Source organism: Sinocyclocheilus rhinocerous, unplaced genomic scaffold (assembly GCF_001515625.1).
Source record: "Sinocyclocheilus rhinocerous isolate Xijiao unplaced genomic scaffold, SAMN03320098_v1.1 scaffold1166, whole genome shotgun sequence".
Classification (NCBI taxonomy): Eukaryota; Metazoa; Chordata; class Actinopteri; order Cypriniformes; family Cyprinidae; genus Sinocyclocheilus; species Sinocyclocheilus rhinocerous.
Genome location: NW_015646356.1, coordinates 785,416 through 807,381, shown reverse-complemented (window position 1 = coordinate 807,381; position 21,966 = coordinate 785,416). Strand labels below are relative to the sequence as shown.

Here is a 21,966-nt window from a genome sequence, read left to right as displayed (position 1 = left end):
TCAAAGGGTTAACAGAAAAATTTCCGTCATTGACGGAATTTTTTTCAGCAGTGACGGAAAAATCTGTAATGTCCGCGGGTTGAAGTGTCCCCAATAACATGATATTTAGCTCCTGGAATGCGAATTTTACCGGAGGAACCCCCCTCGAAACGTGATTGGGCTAGTTTTGAGTAGCAGTTGGGCGGGTTTGTTGTGAAAACCTGGCAACCCTGATGCCGTTGATTAAGCACAGCTACCCACTAGTAAAGTGAAAGAGATGATCAGTTCCGCTTCGCTTGATCTGTGGTGTCTACAGCGATCTAACGCGCCACATTAAAGAGCGCCAAAATGGTATTTATTGCGTGAATTTCCTAAAAAAATGGGCAGAATTTGAAATCTGAGACTTTTTCATATCAAAAGTAACAACGCACAAAGCTTAGCCTATTGCGATTTACTGGATGGGAGGCGCACTATATATACGGTTCACTCATCAACTGAATTCATCAATTGATTCATAAAAATTAGAATCTATTAAAATTGAGAAATCTATTTTTTTCCCCAGCCCTAGTATATTTTGTTGTTTTTAGTTGCCTCCGCTGTCACTGCGGTGTTGAACATGAAAAGTGACGCACAGTCTCTGTTCATCTGTTCTCTTCATAAATAAATAAATGCATAAGCCTATATGCTCGTCCTGCAGGTTCATTATTAAAAATGAAAATGTGAACAAAAATACAGGCAATTAAATGTTATTATAATTAAAATATGAAAAGTAAAATGACGGGGTAATAACAGATTATGACGGAATTTTTACGACCCTGTCCGTCAAAATGATGGACAATGTTAAAGTCTTACGCAACCTCTGCTATCTGTCTGTCTGTCTGTCTGTCTGTGTCTCTGTCTGTCTGTCAGTCAATATCTGTCATTTTATCTGTTTGTCTGTCTGTCAATATCTATCTTGTATGTCTGTCATTACATCTGTCGGTGTCTGTTATTACGTCTGCCTGTCTGTCTGGCCTATGTAGTCTAGAATTGAGACTTGAATCTCTTTTTCTTTTATGTTCATAGAATCCTTTTATTTCATGTCATCTAGTCTGTTGAGGTCTTGTGTGCTGATGTCTTTGATTATTGTTGAGAGGTTTTGGGTGTAACTGAATAACTAAGCGTCCCATCTTAATACATTTTACATGTTGCTGTGAAACTCAGGGGTACGTTTAATGTGGCACAGGCATTTTGCACTAGAGTTTCCGCACCTCCATGCTTTTCCAGCCTCTCCCAAGAGGATGTTTGGTAGGCAGCACACATGGTGTAGAAATGGAACCATCTGCTCGTTCCTACCCCCTTCTAAAACCAACGGGCCCCCCACATGCCTCCCCTCACAAGACATCCAATAAAACCACCCTCAGAACTCCACTCTTCCCATATCTCACACAAGCACATGTGGACATTTCTTACTCAGGGCAGTTGGCATGGAGGCCCACAATCAAGTCGCACTGGCATTCCGGCTGCGGGGTTGGAAACTCTGAGCTCTGAGCTGCACCGGAGACTCTGAAATGATTCAACCAAGAGGAGCGTTGCAGATTTTCGACTGAGTGTTGTAGTGTGAATTAAACCCGTAGTCTGAGGATTAGGGGCTAGAGTGGTTTCCCATTAGCCCTTATACTAGAACTGGGATCATGTACTGGGAGCTGTGGATCAGTCAGCTGACTAGGACTGGGAAGCACTGCATGCTGGTCAGGAATAAAGGTAGGGCTGTATGTATCTGTTTGCGTGTGTGTCTTTGTGTGGCAAAGTCAGGTTTGCCACACAGGCCTTGACTGTCTCAGCTGCGTGTTCTTGCAGGTTTATTAAGTTGTGTAAGACCAGTCTTTGTTTTGTCTTGGCTATGTTGTGTCTTTTATTCATAATGATTGTTTCGTGTTTAATTTATAGGGACATTTTTAGACTTGTTGAACCATTGATTACATTTTGCCCTAATATTATTTTTAAGGGTTATTTATTTCGTTGAGTCTAATCTGCTATGTTATTTCTGTGGATGAATCTACATGTGTCAACAACACTAGGAGTTTTGTGTTTTTTTTTAGGGATGTTCAAAACGACATATTTTAAAAATCAACTAGTTGATGGGTTGCTCAAACAACTAATTTACTAATCCATCTTAACTGGTAGCTTTGGGTTTACATGACCTGATTGAATGAGTTTCTTCGTTAGCGTTTACATAAGACACATTCTCTTATTTAACAACAAATGGTATAAAATGCAGATGTGTTTTTAAAATTTAGACTATTGGTTATTGCCGATATTTTTGTTACTGTTGTACACTAATAATTCAGTAACACTGTTGACTGTAATCTGTAAATGAATATTTGGTTGGTAATATAATGCTTTCAATTATTATATTGTGATTTTTAGCATATGCACTACCATTCAAAAGTTTGGAGTTGGAAAGATTTCTAATGTTTTTAAAGTGAGTCTCTTATGCACATCAAGGCTGCATTTATTTGATCAAAAATACAGTAAAACTTATATTGTGAAATATTATTACAATGTAAAGTAGCTGTTTTCTTTGATTAGAAAGTTTAAAAGAAAGCATTTATATGAAATTGAAATAGAACTTAGTATAACATTATTGATTTTGATTGATTGATTTCTTTTTTTATTTTAGTGCATCTAGTTGTTTGTTGAACAACTAGTCACCCATTGTGACCCATCTATTGTAGATATTTTGTGTCATGATGGACTTTTTGTTGGTGATCCATGTTGAGGATGAATAATTTAACTTAATTTAGTAATTTTTTTAATGTACCTTGGGATGTGAATGTGTTAATCATGTGCCAATTCCATGGTATTACTATTTGATTCAGCCCCTCTACTATGGTAACGCCACAGTAATTTTGTAAAGGTAAACCTATTGTAGCCTAATCTCAGTGCCAGAATTTGTTTCATAATGATCAGTAAAGGGAGTTTCTGATGCCTTTTCATTTCTAACTGTTTTGTCCTGCCACACTTTTCCCTAAGGAAAGGGGCAGCTGCCCAGACATGCTTGGTGTGTGTGTTTGTGGCTGGTTGACAGCTGTAGAGGAAGACCAGCAGACGCAGGCATGCTCAAGGCGTGGGGACTCTCCCACACCATTTTTCCAACCTCAAAGCCATTTCATGCTCCTCCTCTCCTTAAGAAGTTTCTTAAGAATCAAACCCTCTCAGACAGAAGCAGAACCCTCAACACATCAGGTCTGTGTTTTAGTACATATGAGATCAGAGACTAATTTAGCACTGCAAGATTATGCCATTAAGGACCCTGCTGTCCAGCAGCAGTTTTGAGGAAGAAAGGGTCAGGCTGACAAACCTGTCCAACCCACAGGATGTGGACCACTATTGCTTCGCAGGTAGACAACGCTATAACGGTGCCCTGAGTGGCAGTGATTTTTTCTTTTGTGGAGGATTTCAGGTCGAGGGATGTGCATTTGTTATTTGTGTGTGTGTGTTCAATGTGGAAGCTGTTACTTGGTCAAATGGTTTGCTCCTTCCAGTGTTCATCTGCTTTTCACAAATGAAGCATTTGAATTTTTTTAGGAATTACAAAAAAAAATTTTTTTGATCAATACTAAATGTATATGAATATAGTTGTAATGTATAGTAAAATAAATTTTCTACTTTTATTAGTATTCAGAAAATATTTAATACATTTCAGTCTGCTGCATTTATTGCATTTGTATTTAGTTTTTTGTAAATAATGCTTTATTGCAGTGTTGTCTAGCCTTCGTAATATTGTTTTGCAAAAAAAAGAGTTTCACATTGTAAAGTGAGGTATGACATGAGCAAAGTGATTTCATTTTAAATCACCCTCCTTGTTTTCATTTTGCGTCAAATGGTTGCATTTTCTTAACTTTTCTTCTCCCTCCCCACCTTGACGTTAACGTGTTCGGCAACTCCTGAAAGCCCTCCCTTCATACACTGACTCATTTTGCCCTTCCCAGAAGCCTGGTCTCATTTGAGATGTCATATGCTCCATCAACAACTGCTTATGTTTACTCATATAGCATGTTATTTATCTCTCTTTCTTCCTCACAGAGGCCCTGCACAGGCCGTTTGGACTGGACTCGACGTCTCTGACAGAGGCGGTGCGCTGGAGCTCGAAGGAGAATCTGCTGGGTGCGGCTGAGAGTGACCCCAACCTCTTCGTTGCACTTTACGACTTTGTTGCCAGTGGTGACAACACACTGAGCATCACGAAAGGTATGATCGTCGAAAGGAGATGAGCGGTTGCGCAACATGCGGTGCTTAGTTTCACTGAAAACTTGAACAGTTTGATCTCCACCTCTGTACACAGATGACAAACCACATTGCATTGATAGTGTAAACTCAAGTGAAACCCAAGACCAATTTTAATACCTGGAAAAAACAAAGCTGAAGAATGTTTTCACAACTGTTATGGATAACTTCCTCTTTCTTTATAACAAGGCCACCATGCATCTTTCCTTTTCCTTCCATCACTCTCCTTCCTCTTTGCTATACTTCAGAACTACTTGTTCCTCTTCCCAGTAGCAGTTTGTAGGATCAAAGAACCAAGCTAAATATGAAAGCGGATGCTAAACTTTGAGGAGCATAAACACATGGGTACCAACCTGAGCCATATGTGCTAACGCCCACAGCTCTTTCCATAGACTTTGGGACACGAGTCAGGCGGTTCTGTGCTCAGATGCTCCACGCTGAAACAGCTACCGCTAACGCTAATGCCCATTTTGAAGTGTAATCCCATCAGCTGGGTGAAAAGCAGGTGGGTAAACACAGACTAGCCCAAGAGAAGAGAGTTCAGAGAGAGGGAGTTAGCAGTCTGCTCTTTCCCTCTGCAGTACCCACTAATGGCCGGTAATGTAATGTCGTCTGGTTGGCACCAATGCACCAGCCTCTTCTTGTCTTGTCGCGAGGGCCTTGTTGCCGCGCCAGTGTTGATTTAGGATTGGCAAAAAAGCACTTGGTGTCTGAAAGCTAGCAGGCCTGAACTGTGTCTCCTTGGCAGGAGGAGAGCACCCTCTGCTGGACCTATGCTTGATCAAAGCAAGACGGAGGAAGAGGAGGAAATTAAACAAAATGTATCATTCAAACGACCATTCAAAAGTTTGGGGGCAGTAAGATTTCTTAAAGCAATTACTATTTTTTATTATTTTCAGGAAGGATGCATTAAAATGATCAAAAGTGACAGTCACAAAAGATTTCTATTTAAAATAAATTCTTTTGAAATTTTGATTTATCATAGAATTCTGAAAAATGCATCACAATTTCCACAAAAATATAAAAATTCAGCTTTCCCAACATCACAGAAATGAATTACATTTTTAAAATATATTAAAATAGAAAGGTTTTTTTTGTCAAATAAATGCAACCTTGGTGAGCACAAGATAACATCAAAAACATTAAAAAAGTCTTACCAACCACAACTTTTGAACAGTAGCGTATATGAATACAAATAAATTTACATGCATTTTATTTAAAAAAAAATTCAATCAAAATTCAGCAAAAGAAATACACAAACATGCCAAAAAGTGGCCTTATTTTTATTTTGGTAATTGGTTACAACATTGATTTTGACTGTGCACAGTGTACACACAGATTTAACACTCTGCAGAGGGTTTGGAGCGTTCTTTTTTTCCAACAGCTTGATGGAGCACAGCTTAATTGAACCGAACACAAGGCTCGTGGGATGTTCTCAAAAGTGCTTTTTGGAGGCATATCTTGTAAAAAAAAAAAAAAAACTATTTTTAACTTCCATGGCGTCTTAAAAATGTGACGTTCATGGAGCGTGATGCAGCTGCCAGAGATGTCCGTCTGACACGCATTTGCAGAAATAAAAAAAACAGCACATTACATCGAATACTCAGTTGATATATTTGATTGTCATGATTGTCACTTTTCTTCCTCCACTCTCAGGTGCCTTCGTTATTTGTTCAGATCTCAGAACTCTTATATAAGACTCTAGGTTCTTCTTTTATGGGATGAAAACATTACCTAATGGACAAGATCAAACTGATCTTATTTATGAATTAATACTGTAGTTACTTACATAAACGTGCACTTTGCCTTTCTGAAAGACCTGACGTGCTTTTATAGCTGAATGATGGACTTGTTGTGGCTTGCATTTCTAATCTCACATTCCATTCCATTCAAGGGAGATGCATTGGAATGAATAACAAGGGATTACATTGCTGAATCATTAGGAAAACTTTGTGCACAAAAATGTGAGAAAATCTGAATATTAAGTGATTGCTTTGTACAATGTTCTGTTCTTTTTTGCATTTCAGGAGAGAAGCTGCGAGTGTTGGGGTACAACCAGAATGGCGAGTGGAGTGAAGTCCGTTCGAAGAATGGCCAGGGTTGGGTACCCAGTAACTACATCACCCCCGTGAACAGTCTGGAAAAGCACAGCTGGTATCATGGGCCTGTGTCCCGCAGCGCCGCTGAGTACCTGCTCAGCAGCCTGATCAACGGCAGCTTCCTAGTGAGGGAGAGTGAGAGCAGCCCTGGCCAGCTCTCCATCTCGCTTCGCTATGAGGGACGGGTCTATCATTACCGGATTAACACCGCCTCTGACGGAAAGGTTGGGCTGCTTTCACTTTACTTTGAAAGTAAAGCTCCCTTTCCTTTGATTTTAAAGTTGGTCTCCTTCTCTTCTGCCTCAGGTCTACGTAACAGCTGAAAGTCGTTTCAGCACATTAGCTGAGCTGGTTCATCATCATTCCACAGTGGCAGATGGTCTGGTAACCACATTACACTATCCTGCCCCAAAATGCAACAAGCCAACCGTCTACGGCGTCTCCCCCATCCACGACAAGTGGGAGATGGAGCGCACCGACATCACCATGAAGCACAAGTTAGGCGGTGGCCAGTACGGAGAGGTATACGTCGGAGTTTGGAAAAAGTACAACCTCACTGTAGCTGTAAAAACACTAAAGGTTCGTGTTTTTGTGCCTACGCTTCTATTTCAATATTTTCCCCCTATTTCATTGGGTTATCGCATTGAACTGTGGCATTGTGTGCCACCAAGTGGCTGGTCATTTTATTGCACCCATGGATTTCTGTTTTTGTAGTTGTTTTGCTAGTTCTGTTATGTATTATTTCATATTCCATGTATATTCTATTACTTTATTCCAAAGGAGGACACCATGGAGGTTGAGGAGTTTTTGAAGGAAGCTGCAGTCATGAAGGAGGTGAAACATCCCAATTTGGTACAATTGCTGGGTGAGTGTACTAGGATTTTTTTTTAACTAGTTGACATATTGCCTGAACAATTAGCCAACAACTCCAAATTTGAAGCTATATGTGACCCTGGATCACAAAACCAGTCATAAGTAGCACGGGTATATTTGTAGCAATAGCCAACAATACATTGTATGGGTGAAAATGATTGATTTTTCTTTTATGCCAAAAATCATTAGGATATTAAGTAAAGATCATGTTCCATGAAGATATTTTGTAAATTTCCTAACGTAAATATATCAAAACTTAATTTGTGATTAGTAATATGCATTGCTAAGAACTTCTTTTGGACAACTTTAAAGGCGATTTTCTCAATATTTAGATTTTTTTTGCACCCTCAGATTCCAGATTTTCAAATAGTTGTATCTTGGCCAAATATTGTCCTATCCTAACAAACTGTACATCAATGAAAAGCTATTTATTTATTCAGCTTGCAGATGATGTATAAATCTAAAAAAAAAAAAAAGACCCTTATGACTGGTTTTGTGGTCTAGGATCACATTTATGCTTTAACTGGTTTCGGTTCAATTGACCCAATAAGAGTTGTCCTTGTCTAGACGGTTTAGAAAAAAATCTCAAGAAACTTGTCGACTATATTAATCAACCATTAGAGAGTATGCATTATCCTCATGATTCCACTATAGAAATCCCGGGTTTTGTTCACATAATAAACAACAATTATTTGTTTTGATCAAATTATGTTTCTGGATTTGTCCTAAATTGGTCATTTGTTTTGTTGCCACTTTCTAGGTGTGTGTACATTGGAGCCTCCATTCTACATAGTGACCGAGTACATGCCACATGGAAACCTGCTGGACTACCTGCGTGAGTGTGACAGGGAGCAGGTGAATGCTGTGGTTTTGCTGTACATGGCCACTCAGATCTCCTCTGCCATGGAGTATCTGGAGAAGAAGAACTTCATCCACAGGTAGCGTAGCTCATTGGTTACATAGTCTTATATCCCACTGAGAGATCTCACTCCATCTTCTCAATTTCTTTCTCAGGGACTTGGCAGCTCGTAATTGTCTGGTTGGAGAGAATCACGTGGTCAAGGTGGCTGATTTCGGCCTGAGCCGGCTGATGACAGGCGACACCTACACCGCTCATGCGGGGGCCAAATTCCCCATCAAATGGACAGCACCAGAGAGTCTGGCCTATAACACCTTCTCCATCAAATCAGATGTGTGGGGTCAGTTACTAATTTCATTTTGTCATAAGAATTGTGTTGAAAGTTCTGATACTCCATAAAGACTTATGTGTTAGAGACAAAAATGGTCGATTTGCTTATAAATAAGTGACTTGCTTATTTTCCCCAATTTTACAGCATTTGGAGTTTTGCTTTGGGAGATTGCCACATATGGCATGTCTCCATACCCAGGAATCGACCTGTCTCAGGTGTACGATCTGCTGGAGAAGGGCTACCGCATGGAGCAGCCCGAGGGCTGTCCTCCTAAAGTCTATGAGCTCATGAGAGCCTGTGAGTATCAGCAGTGACTTTAAAAACACTTCATAGCTTTTACTTAATAACATAAAAAAAGTATAATCTCATTAGTGTATATTCAAATAATGTCATGTATCATTCATATATGTTCATACATATTCTATAAGCATTGTGCAATGTTGTGAAATATTATTAATATTATTTCTATTTTGATATATTTAAAATTTAATTTATTCCTTTGATGGCAAAGCTTAATTTTCAACAGCCATTACTTCAGAATTCAGTGTCACATGATCATTTAAGAAATCATTCTAATATGCTGCTTAAAATTGTGGAAACCGGGACACAATTTTTCAGGATTCATTGATAAATATAATTTTTTAAAGAACAGCATTTGTTTGAAATAGAAATCTTTTGTAACATTAATTTTGTAACTTTTACTGTCACTTGTGAGCAATTTAACGTATCATTGCGTCTTTTCAAAAAAGTCTTACATGACCCTAAACTTTTTAACCGTAGAGTAGGTTTAACGTAAAGCGATATTTTGTTTGTGTGTTGGTAGGTTGGCAGTGGAGTCCACTAGATAGACCCTCATTTGCTGAGATTCACCAGGCCTTTGAGACCATGTTCCATGACTCAAGCATCTCAGAAGGTATTATTGCATCATCTGTTTTGAGTGACAGAGGAAGCCGTAAACCAAGCTGACTTTTTATGCATATCTTATATACTTAATGACTAAGCAGAGGAAACTTAATGCACAATATACAGTCTTAAACAGGCTTAAAAGGAAACAAAGAATAAATAACATAAGTGCAGCTTGTATTGAATTTAATATAGAAATGCATTTATGGTAATTTACCATTGAAAATGGACTGAAATAAAGTTGAAGATATGACTCACAGTACTTAGATGTAAAACATAGTATTAACATGTGCCTTCTTTCTGCTAACTCCTCTCCAGAGGTCGCCGAAGAGCTGTGTAAAACCGCATCTGGTGGGCAAGGTGGGCTCGCGCACACCTTTGGCCACGATATGCCACTCTTGCCCTCAAAGTCTCGTGGGCAGAAGAAACACTCTGAGAACAAAGAGAATATGGAGGAGGCAGGACCCCACGGCCCTGCAGGTATACAGGCTCAACTCCGGCTCAGACAGAAGCTCAAGAGAATGGGAGTGGTGTTCATTATTGATTAACAGAGCTACATAGTATATAACCCTACCAATATATATACACAAATATAGCATGATTAAGAAAATTCTGTGTATCATATATATATATATACAGGGTGGGTGAAAAGTAACTAGGCATTAAAAATTGGTAATAAAGTCCATATTTCTAATAAAAATTTATTGAAACAAATTGTACATGTACTTTATTACATAGGAAAATGAAAGCAAATCTTTAAATGTCAATGTAGGCACCGGTGGCATCAACCAGTTTCCTCAAACGGTTTTCCTCAGTTTCCTGAACAGTCAAGCGGTCAGCCATCTTTGTTTACGTTGCATGGGCTGCCTCTCACAGCCGATGCCTGTACTATCGACACGGGAAATAAAATCCAATTTACTATTGTCTATTTAGAAACTGTTTTCATCATGACTCCAGTGATACTACAAGTTCTATAGCCATTAAATATTGCCTAGTTAATTTTCACCCACCCTGTGTGTGTGTGTGTGTGTGTATGGCAGAGGATCGCCAAATCCAGGTGTGAAAAACTTGTTGGATCTTTCCCAAAAAGACTCATGGCTGTATTAGATCAAATGGGTGCTTCTACTAAATACTGAGCATTTTTCAGTTTTTCTTTTTTAATAAATCTGCAAAGATGTCAACAATTCTGTGTTTTTCTGTCAATATGGGGTGCTGTGTGTACATTAATGAGGAAAAAAAATTAACTTAAATGATTTTAGCAAATGGCTGCAATATAACAAAGAGTGAAAAATTTAAGGGGGTCTGAATACTTTCCGTACCCACTGTATATCCTTTTCTTTTGTTCTCATGTTTATGTGTTTAATGTTTAAAATGTATTGTGATCAGAAAACTGATATGTTCATGTTTTAATGACCTTTTTGTAAATACATCTGATTTAATTCTATTTCTCCCATTTGCTACATGTCACTAAACCCTTGTATGCACACAAGCACTTCAACCAACTGCATGTGCATCTATATTTTGATTAAAATTTAAGCATTTTTCATGTATTGTGCAATATTGTTTTTCTACTTAAACTATTTATATGCTATTTATTAAAATTACATAAAGTTTATATAAAATAAACTTAAGTTGGAAATGTTTATATTTATTTTTTGTTTGAGATGCATCTTTTTGTCATGTTATTAAACCTTTCAAGCATGCAAAAAGTTTATTTTTAACGTTTATACATTTCTTGTTTTGTATTCCTGTATCTTTATTGTCCTGCCTTTGATTGTCCTGACAATCTTACTTTTCCCCACTTATCAAGTGATACTCTCTATGTAATGCAAATATCTAGACATCCTGTTTGCCACAGGACCTGTAAAAAAATACATAAAAAATATATTGGTCCACTCATAAAAAAAATTGCCCCATCAATTAAAGAGATGTGTCATGTCCTTTCATGTTTAAATTATGACAGCAAGCAGTAGCAGTAGCTCATAGAGACACTACACAGTTTCTTGTATAAAAGCATATACCAGGCTATTTCTTATAAATTACAGTCAGGGTTAGCAGCAGTGTTATCTAATACCAGCCCACAGCCTTCATTTACACCAGACCTTTGCTTGAGACACCACTATTGGTAACAATGCAATAAATTAAATATTCATTTTATAGCCAAGCAATCACAGTCTCGCAAAATATGCTATTTGTGCAAATAATAATGATGTAAGCAAGTGTTCCAGCTGTTTAAATATGAGAGCACTGAAGTTTTAGTTTGCATGTCTACTGCTACCACTAATTTTTCTGTTCTTTGACTTTTGGTTCTGTTGTCCTATTGCGTTCAGGTCTTGCAGCATCCCTTTTTGTGGGTGATGGACGCTCCAGCAGCTCTCCTGCCCTACCACGTAAACAAAGGGATAAGTCTCCCTCTAGCCTGCTGGAGGACTCCCAGGACACTACCTTCACCCGAGACCGCAAGGCTGGCTTCTTCAGTTCTTTCATGAAGAAGAAGTCCATGTCTTCCTCTTCTACTTCATCCTCACCTCAGCAGCAACAGAATCTCCCTATGCCTCCCAAGAGGAGCAGCTCTTTCCGGGAGATGGATACCCAGCCCCATAAAAAGTATGAGCCCACGGCTGGGTTTGCAGGCCCGCCTCCTCCTTTGCCCCAAACTGATGGGTTGAATTTTTCTCCATCTCATGGAGAGGGGAACCACGTGCAGTCCCGCTGTTGTGGGGCCACGTTTGGACAGAAACCCTCAAGTTCAAACTCTGGAGCAACTTCTGGTCAAGTGGGAAGCAGCAGTAGTTGGGGAAGCCTTGCGGGCTTCTTTACCCCTCGCCTTATCAAAAAGACCCTGGGATTGCGGACTGGTAAGCCTTCTGGAATAGACGAAGGAAGTGGAACCAAGCCATTCCCTCGTTCCAATTCAACCTCCTCTATGTCTGCTGGGTTGCCGGACTTAGAGCGCATGGCGCTGACGTTACCAAGAAACCGAAGCAAACCCCCATTAGAACGTACAACTTCCACCACCTCACAACCAGAGAATGGGGCAGCACGACCTTCAGAGGCAATCCTGAGGAAGCTTGATGAAGGTACGGCTCAGATACGAGATCGTCCCAAAGCCAAACTCTTGCCACGAGGGGTCGCAGGTGGAGTTAGGGCACCAGGTGTAGGGGGAGAGGCAAATTCAGACTCCAACACACGAGGAAAAGATGGGCAAGATGACAGGCAAGGCTGGTCATCTCCATCGAAAACCTCCACTCTTGGTTCGGTCAATCTGCACAACCATAAAGTTCCAGTGCTGATCTCCCCAACCCTAAAGCACAGCTCAGCTGATGTACACCTAGTCGGTGTGGACTCTCAGGGCAACCGCTTTAAACTGCTGTCCGACAGTGGCGATCGTGACCGACCGCGACTGGTGAAGCCCAAATGTGCACCTCCTCCACCGCCCATGCTCCGCTCCCTCCAACATGCCTACAGTGCCGACGCAGCTGATGAAGCGGTCAGTGGAAACATAGAGGTCAATGGAGATGGCGTCAAAAGATCAGGAAGAGAAGCCAGAGGAGCACGTCCATCAATACCACCACCACAAGTGCCTCCAGCCCCCATAGTCCCCTCTAGTAACAACATCACCCAAACTAAGATGGCCAACGGTGCTTCCAGTGGCGGACCTGGCCCTACTTCCGCCAAACCCACGCTTAGACGGACTCGGCAGCAGACAGAACGAATCCCACTGGAGAAGATCAGCAAGGAGGCTCTTTTGGAATGTGCCGAATTCTTGAGTAGTGCTCTTCAAGGCAACACCGAGCTTTCCTCCAGCAGCCAGGTCTTGGATGTGGGACACCAACTTTTGGACTACTGCTCGGGGTATGTCGATTGCATCCCCCAGACACGTAATAAATTTGCCTTTCGTGAGGCAGTGGGGAAACTGGAGTTGAGTCTACAGGAGCTGCGCGCTTCCTCTACAGGTGGGGGAGTGGGATCTGGGACCAGCCCGGCTCTTGACAACTTGCACACGTGCATTAAAGAGATCAGTGATGTTGTGCAACGGTAGCCACTGTGTCCACCTCCAAAACTCCTCCTCCTGTACCCCTTGAGACTTTTTGCATCAGAATCAATTTAGTTTTATTTAAGTGTTGGGGGACAGAGAGTATTCTCTAAGAAGTACCTCAGAAAATGACTACAAACACTCACTCTAACTTTTTATTGTTTACAGGTGACTTTCTCCTTGAAATTGCCAGTTGGGAACAGAGTTCTTTGTATATAAGCTTTTTGTCACTACCAAAATACACAGTTTTGTTTTTGACAAATTAATACTTACAGTTTTATCTTGGTATGACAGAATCACTTTTCACAAATATACAGGGGTTGCACAGGTTAATGTGAGCCGACTACAAATGAATTGGTCCACTTATCATGTATTTTGTTTTTAGTTGTGGATTTCCATTTGCTTTTTCGATATTTCATTTGCATTGTTTCCATAGTAACTGGATATTGCATCAGAATGTCAATGCAAACATAAAAATGGCCAACATTTCTGGCATAAATTGAACAAACAATATTGCTTGTTCAGAACCTGCAGTAGTATTGAATGTGGATTGCAAACACAGCTCTTTGTTCAGTCTCATAAACTGCTTCTGTCTACATCCCATACTGTCATTTTTTTTTTATTTGACCACATTTGTTAAACAATACAGCATTTGATGACCATTCATAATTTGGTAGATCTTTCTGTAATTAGTCTTTATTTCGACATGATCCATGCATTATTGTTGCTAGCAGTAATTTGCTGTGGCATAGTTGAAATGGTGTTGGGTCTGTCACCACATGGATCATATTTGGCCTTTTATATCCGTGGCCTTTAGATAATGCCCCCATCAGCCAGATGGCACAAATCTACAGGCTGACTCTAGAGTTCTCAACACTTAAGAATCCTTAATATGTTTCTAGATTTTATTGATTTGCTATGGGGGAATTATTATGTGATGTGTGGAAAGTCTGAATTTATTTTATGACCGTCATGGTGCCAACACAGAAGCAGCAACACTAGAGATACAAGTATTGCCACGTCTTTTAACACAAACTGCATTTTCCTTAGCACATTGATTTGTAACTTTATTTTGATTTCACTTTAGAATGTCGCCATTTGTAAACTTGAATTTTAAATTATTTTTAATTAAAAGCACAGGCGTTTTTATGATATTGTAGATATTGCATATTATTTTATACCCACAAACAGGCGTGGAAGGTCATGCTCACCTGTGTCCTTGTGGTGAGATTTTGGTGCGAGGGTCTCCATCTGTGCATCTACATTATGAATGTATTCATTTGTTGAAAACAGGAATGTCTTTTTGTTTTGTTTTTTGCGTGCGTGTATATGTTTTCCATAGTCTCACACAGTTCAAACTTTATTAAAAAGAAACATTTTCTTCAGGACATAAACAGTTGTTTTCTGAGTCTGTATTCATAAAATTATAGATTTGTATTCGAATTTGCATAAATGAGATTTTTGTGGGTACTCTGCAATGTCATAATTAAAATGTAATGAAGATGATTTGTACCGATTACACTGGAGCACATTTTTAAAGCATAAATGTTAATTGCCTTGCCTTAATTCACTGTTCTAGGGTATGTAGTATGGAAATTTTGGAAGGAGAAATTGTTTTTGCCATGCATCTCCATGACATTTCAATTCTACTGCAACAGAAAATCATACATGTTGTTTGTTCAAAACCATTTTTTGTACTCTAAATCATTGCATAATTTGCCTACACTAACTTAGCTTGTTTTGCCATTTTTTTTTCTGCCATGGGCAGTGTTTTCTGATATTACATGGTGCCTTTTGTGAGAGATTTAATGTTTTGTGCACTGCAAGGTCATGTTAAAGATCTGTTTATGTAAATATGTTTTGCGCTAAAATATTCATTAGCAATTTTAAGGTGGCAAATGGGATTTTTCAAGCCTTTATTATCATTCAAGCTGCCCTGTTCAGACATCTGAGTATGTGAGGTGTCCAACTTGAATAGGAAAAAGTGCAATGATCTGTCCTTTACTTAGAAAAAGACAGTGCTTGAAGTCTGGTCTCCTTTTACTGAAAGAGCTCATGAATTTGTTTTGCTTTGTCAGGAATACCTCTCTTGTATAATCACAATAACAGAGAAAAAATATTTTTCATGTGTGATTTAGCAGTTTGTTCTTTCAAACACATGCAGGTCATCTATTCCATTTATTATTATGTCTAAAAATGTTTCATTACCAAACAGCTGAGGGGGAAAAGAGTTAGTGACTGTTAATTACCCCAAGTTATTTTCCTTTTACATTTTTGTTTGCCTCTTTTATTTATTTTTGGTTTATTTATTGATGAAATTTTTACGTTGAATCCTGGATAATTTTTTGGGGAGACTCTCTTTTTGTAAGGTCAGATTTCAAGTGCTGAAGAAATTTATATACCAAAGGCCACCTCTCAAGTCCTTCAAGTGCAATGAAAATAAAACACTTAATTTTGAATATGTGAATTTAACAGGGATTAAAACGGCAGAGGTTGACAGATTAACAGTATTTTTTTTCTGTTTTGTAAAAAGTATATTTTGTGTGATTCTAATTTAAAGCTTACTTTTAATATTATATTACTGTGAAGTCCTTCCTCAGTGTTACACTTGATGTAAATAATGAATAAAGAAACTGTTGAAACATTGGTTTGAGAGTTTATTTTCTAGTTTTATTATTATTATTTAAGTTACTTTTACTTTTACTTTTTAGTTTAACTTGAATTTAAATAATTAAAACTAAAACTGAAATAAAAAATTAACTAAATCTGTGTAGACAACAATATATTTCAAAACACAAGAACTAAAAATGACAAAAACATCAAAATTACTAAAACTTAAAAATGTAAAAAATATAGATATAAAAGAATGTATAGTATATATCAGTATATCAATGATACTAAAATATATATTTTTTAAATCTAGTGTAAAAATTCACATGCAGATTGTACGGCCACGTATTAAGAGATCGTGAAGGAAAAAAGTTCATGTTTGATATATAATAATAGATATATTAAATTAATATAGCAATATGATTATGTTTCTTAGCCTACCGAGTAAATTATTTCGTATTACATATATTTTATATATTATATATATTTCACTCTATTGTAATGTAAAAAATCTAAATGACAAAATATTTTTTTCTGTGCTCCAGGCAGGTTGTGCAGTTATTCAATATCTCCACTTACAAGCTTTGGTGAATAGGAGGCGCTATTGGACAAACGCATCCATCCATTTCCCCGCGGCGCGGCAGAGGCGCATTGTGTGTCGGAAATGGGAAAACCCTGAGTCGCGAGGTTGTCGCTGCTGGCTTCATTGGAGTATAGAGAGTTACACGACGGCAGAGAGAGGGAAGAACAAGCAACCCTGGAGTTTTAAGCGGCGGAGACGTCAGTTCTTGGAGTTTTTTCGCTATGAGCTGGGGAACGGATCTTTGGGTAAGCGCACTTTTCCCATTCCTTGCTCCTTGTGGCCTTTTGTTCACTAACAAACAACTCGGTTTTTGGCATGACTTCAGGAAAGGTGTCCTAGTCAGGCTGTCTGTGTATTCTCGGTCTGTCCTGCTGGTTTACAAAAACACCTTTACCGCCAGAAACAATGCCAGAGTTTGATACAGTGTAACGTTTAGCTTTTAGAATGTATCAAGTTTTATATGTATCACGCTTGACGTTCCGTTTGATTCTAGTGACATTCCAAATCAAACCCAATCTAAAGGTTTCACACCCAGTTTCGATGACTAAGAAGTGGGGAGAGGATCACCATTATCATCTCGTTTTCCTAGCGTACAACCGATTCATATCGTATATATGTATTATTAATTGAAGACAAACAACAGTTTCTCCCAGCTGTATCCAGAATCTGTTTCTATTGTTGCTTATTGGTGACATAGACAATGCAGAAGGTGATGTGCCGTAAATGAGTAACCTGAGATGAAATCTTCTAATGAGGATATTTGTTGGTTGGATTTTATTTGTTTTTTATCTACGGGTTCCATTGGCAACGCTTCTGCAGTTTGATCCCACATCTTTTATTGTCTGGGCTTCGAGTCTGCCATGTTTCATTGAAAAAAAATGCATCGTTTCGGCATAAGCTGAACTATTGAGAGACAATGAAGCCCGTCGAGTGTGTGTGGGTCTGTTACGGGGGTGTTGCCCTTCAGATTGGGCTACTGGACAAAAAGCAGAGGATGTGTGAGGTATTGCTTGAAAGATCCCATGCATCATTCTGTGTTTTTTAGGTTTATAGGTGTAATCTAGATGGTTATTTTTGCTTTAACTTTAATTGCTATGCATGGAATTACCAGTTTTGTGATTGGTCATGCAGATAAATAACTGTAGTTACTTTTTTTGTGAGTGAGTTTATGTTTCTGGTTTCTTATGACACTGTAACTTGACTCATAATGTATTTGTAATTGACAGATTTGAAAAGGTTTTGCTCAAGTTTAGCTAAAGCTTGTTTTATTGTTATTAATAATTTGAATAGTCTTAGGGTTCCTGTTGGTAACATAGTAGCTGGTTTCTAACTGGTTCAAGCTGGTCATTAGCTGGCTGACCAGTAACCATCTTCCAAAATCCAGCTTGACCATCTTAAACTCTTATGACCAGCTGGTAGCTGGTTTGTTGCTGCTTCAAGATGGTCTGTGTGCTTGGACCATCTAAAGACCAGCTAGAATCCAAAAACTATTCAAAACATAGGCTAACTACCATCTTATGCTTGAAAATGTATGGCTTTTTAAAATCTTGTATTCTTCCAAACACATTGTCTTGTAATTAAGACATTAATACACAAAAGAAAAAGACTTGTCCGGCACTTTTCAAGTTGCCACCAATGGAGCAAATTATACTGTCAACTGAACGTGTGGCTTGTTAGATTTAACAAATTCCAACTTTTACATGTGGCTGGATGTTTGGTGTTGGACATTCGATACTGTATGTTTGGCTTGAATTGGCTGTCTTAATTTCCTGTACCGTAAATCCCTTATGCTGTGAAATATGGCATATCCTCCACAGTGGCGGTGGTCTTTTGTAGATTGTATTCATCTGTAATCCTGTGGCAAATCCCTTTGTACATGGAACATGCTGAATAATCATGTTTGTCTGCTTGTCTCATGGTGAATGTCTTTTTAACCATAAAATGTGGAAGCATTTTCCATCCGTAACCTTGGCTCTGATGAATGAAATGCCATTCTATCCTTTAAATCAGGGGTGTCAAACTCAGTTCCTGGAGGGCCGTAGCCCTGCATAGTTTAGTTCCAACCCTGCTCCAACACACATACCATGTAGTTTTCAAATAAGCCTTAATAACTTGATTAGCTGGATCAGGTGTGTTTAATTAGGGTTGCATCTAAACTGTGCAGGGCTGTGGCCCTCCAGGAACTGAGTTTGACACCCCTGCTTTAAATACATGTGCTCTTTTCATCATGGTTATCCTCAAATGCACTCTGCCTTAGATCCATTTGTGCTCTGTTAAGAGTTATGTAAACTCAATTAAGATGTTCAATGCCGCTCATTAGGCTATCTGTCAAGTGTTGATTTTGATTTAAAATTAGTGGTGTAACGTCTTGGGTGTGATTGGTTCACACCTTTCAGAATTACCCAATTGTAATTATAAGACAACTTGTTAGTTCTGAATGCCCTAGAGGATATTAGTGTGACATTTTTGTTGTGCAGATCTGTTATTAGTGCAAAGCGGACTTGAGCTGTGAGAGTTGCGTGGACTTTAATCAAATCAAGAACAAAGAGCTTGATTGAAACTTAATCACACAGTGCTCGGCTGAGTACGGAAAGCTGGCATTTAAACCCACTGTTATTATTAAAGCGATTTCCTTGAGTTTGTTGCATCTCCTAATGTCATTTATTTGTTTAAAGTCTGTATGATGGTCTCAGAGGAGCCAGTCCAGAGTTCTAATGTTTTGTATTCATCTGTATGGAGTGTGTGGATGGAACTGTCAGTGTGTGCTGTTAAAAGAATTGCTTGCAGGGCTTGGATGTGGTGATTCAGTCTTTTGTAGAACAGACTGGTCAGACCTGTTAGTGCTTGCAAGGCTTGGATAGTAATTGTTTAGTCCATGCGTTTCGTTGTAGTTGTAGTGTTGTAGTGTTTTAGGTTTCGGAAATGAATTGAATTGGGCAATGTCAGCCAGCAAGTGAGTAGATGAAAAGACTTCCTTGTTCTTTGAACTCCAGGATGCCTGTAGCCTCATCATTTTAATATATTTTAATATCTAATTTATACATTTTCATCAGACATTACGGCAGGCTTCAGTGTCACATAATGCTTCAGAAATGATTCTAATATGCCTTTTTTATGATACTTTGATTAATAAAAAGCTCTAAAAATAGCATTTATTTAAACATTATAAAGGCCTTTATTATCACTTTGATAAATTAGATGCATCCATGCTGAAGAAAACAGAATAAAAAAAAGTTCTGACCCCAAACTTTTGAACAGTAGTGTATGTGAATACAATATTGATAACTAACCAATAAAAGGTTTGCTCATGAAGATACATATACATGATGCATTTATCAGTAAGAAAGAAAACCTTGTCTATGAAGCTTATACATATAAGATTGTGAATGTAAATTAACTTATAATTTTTTTTTTACAGTTATCAAAGGAAGCATTTAGTTAATTAAATATAAGGACTTATTTCATGAGGGAATCTGCTGACAGAGTTTGCTCTTCCTGATCTAAGATCATACACACTTCTTGTAAACAGTCATGTCAAGATTTGACTGAGAATCTTGTTATACATCAGTTTAAAAAGCAACTTCTGTCTTCAGCCCCTGCAGTGACCCAAGACAAAAGGCAGCTGTAGGAGGCTCCTATCAAGATGGTTCAGTTAAAGGTTATCTGTAGGACTTGAAGGCTGCTGTCTGTTTTTGACTGGTCAGGCTTTTGACAACCTGCCTTTTGTGTTTTTACAAATAGCCACAAAACAACCACATTAGCGCTGTTAGCTCCAGCATTTGAACACTGAAATCAGGCAATTGGACATTCAAAACAGGCTCACTCAAGTAAGCTTATGTGATTTGTTTGATCTAACCTTAAAATAACCCCCCAAATGAAAATAAATGCCAGTATTTACTCACCCGCATATCCATTCCAAACCTGCTGTTACTTTGTTTTATTTAATATTTATGCAGATTTTTCCATGGCAGTTCATAAGTGACCATGGCTGTCAAGCATCAAAAGGCAGGCACCATAAAAATGCAATGTATTCTAAAAAAATTTTGAATCAATATGGTATAACCAATATAATTGTTATTGGAACCGACCAAACTTTAATTATGTACTGATTATTGGCCATGTTCTACTGATTCCACAAAAAGTTTGGAACGATTTGAGGGTGAATAAATGACACAGTTTTCATTTTGAACTTATTCATTTTAAGAATTTGAGAAGTTTCAGTTTATTGTGGACAGTATATGGATGGACATTATTATATAATTAAAGATAACTCTACAAAGATTCTGAGTTTTTTTCTGCCCCTGTGGGATAGACAATAAAGTTTGATTAACTTAACATTAAATCCATTGACCACTAGTAAGCTCCTTCTTGAACTATTTCCTTTTATTACTTGGTTCTTTAAATTGTATTTTTAGTATAGTGTATAGGTGTTTTTCAAAGTTGTCTACTGATGTTTTTCTTCAGCGATACTATTCAAAGCTTCACAGTTGAGGTGTGCAGATTGCTGGAGCTGGTAATCTTGGATACCTGGAGTTCAGTCAGGTCATTATGACCGAGTGCCAAGACTGCTGTCGCTGCCAATATGCCAGAAGATCTATAGACATAAACACATGCTCTGAACATAGTCGTGGGAAAGAGTAGGTCAGGAAACAATTTGCTTAAACCTTTGACCCCGACATTTAGTATGTCATTCCAGGGCTTTCCGAAGTTTATTGGTATGTGTGAGTAAGGCTTTGCTTACATATTACATGTGTCTGTGGTGTGAGAACCAGTTTGTGCTTTTGTTGTCACTGACCCAATTTTAACAGAATGAATGCTGATCATGAATGGATAACTTTGTTTTTCTGCCTTTCATAGTATGGTTATTATTCAGTTTTTGTGTCCTGTGTCATTGATGTTTTGAATGTTTGATAATTGCTCCTGGCCCCTTTTTCCTACTTTATTTTTGGAGTTTTATGCAGTTTTATTTCCTGTTGTTCCTGCCGTAATCAGAACAAACCTCTTAAAGTCATTTCACAGTATCCTTCTTAAACACAAGCTTTCATTTTTGGTTGCAGAGTGAATATCCGCACACAAACGGATCTTTGTAGTATGTAAAGCCCGCTCTTGGCTCTCTCTTCGGCCCCTGGTGCTCTCTGAAAGACCAACAGCTGGGTGCAAATGTCCGTCCATATCATACAACAAAGATTAATTTAGTTTTGAGGTCAATGTTATCATAATCAAGGGTGCGTAGCTTATTTTTCTGCAGGAATCAACTAATTGGAACATCAAACTTTGGGCTACAACATTTTTTTTTTCACACAGCCAATATTTATGGAGCACGACTCACACAAACAAGTTTTGTGCTCCTTGGCCCGGAACCGGAGTTTGAAAAACTGGCAGAACGTCCTGTGATCTTCTCTACCAAACCCTTCATGATGGCGA

The 21,966-nt window shown here is 38.5% G+C and overlaps 2 protein-coding genes across 2 annotated transcripts in view; both read left to right on the top strand.

Moving 5' to 3' along the window:
- The first annotated feature begins 3,139 nt into the window (after nt 1-3,139).
- On the top strand, nt 3,140-15,847 carry LOC107707589 (Abelson tyrosine-protein kinase 2-like). The gene is made up of 11 exons (XM_016511669.1): nt 3,140-3,362; nt 4,048-4,212; nt 6,276-6,571; nt 6,654-6,926; nt 7,128-7,212; nt 7,981-8,158; nt 8,235-8,419; nt 8,555-8,707; nt 9,234-9,323; nt 9,632-9,793; nt 11,644-15,847. Exons 1-11 carry the CDS (start codon nt 3,260-3,262, stop codon nt 13,353-13,355), a joined length of 3,402 nt encoding a protein of 1,133 aa, XP_016367155.1. The 5' UTR covers nt 3,140-3,259; the 3' UTR covers nt 13,356-15,847.
- Nucleotides 15,848-16,568: 721 nt separating this feature from the next.
- The window catches only part of LOC107707572 (formin-binding protein 1-like), a 56,834-nt gene continuing 51,436 nt past the window's right edge, over nt 16,569-21,966 (top strand). The window contains exon 1 of the mRNA XM_016511639.1: nt 16,569-16,787. Coding sequence (XP_016367125.1) covers nt 16,764-16,787 — 24 coding nt within the window. The 5' untranslated portion in view covers nt 16,569-16,763. The remainder of the gene's footprint in view (nt 16,788-21,966) is intronic.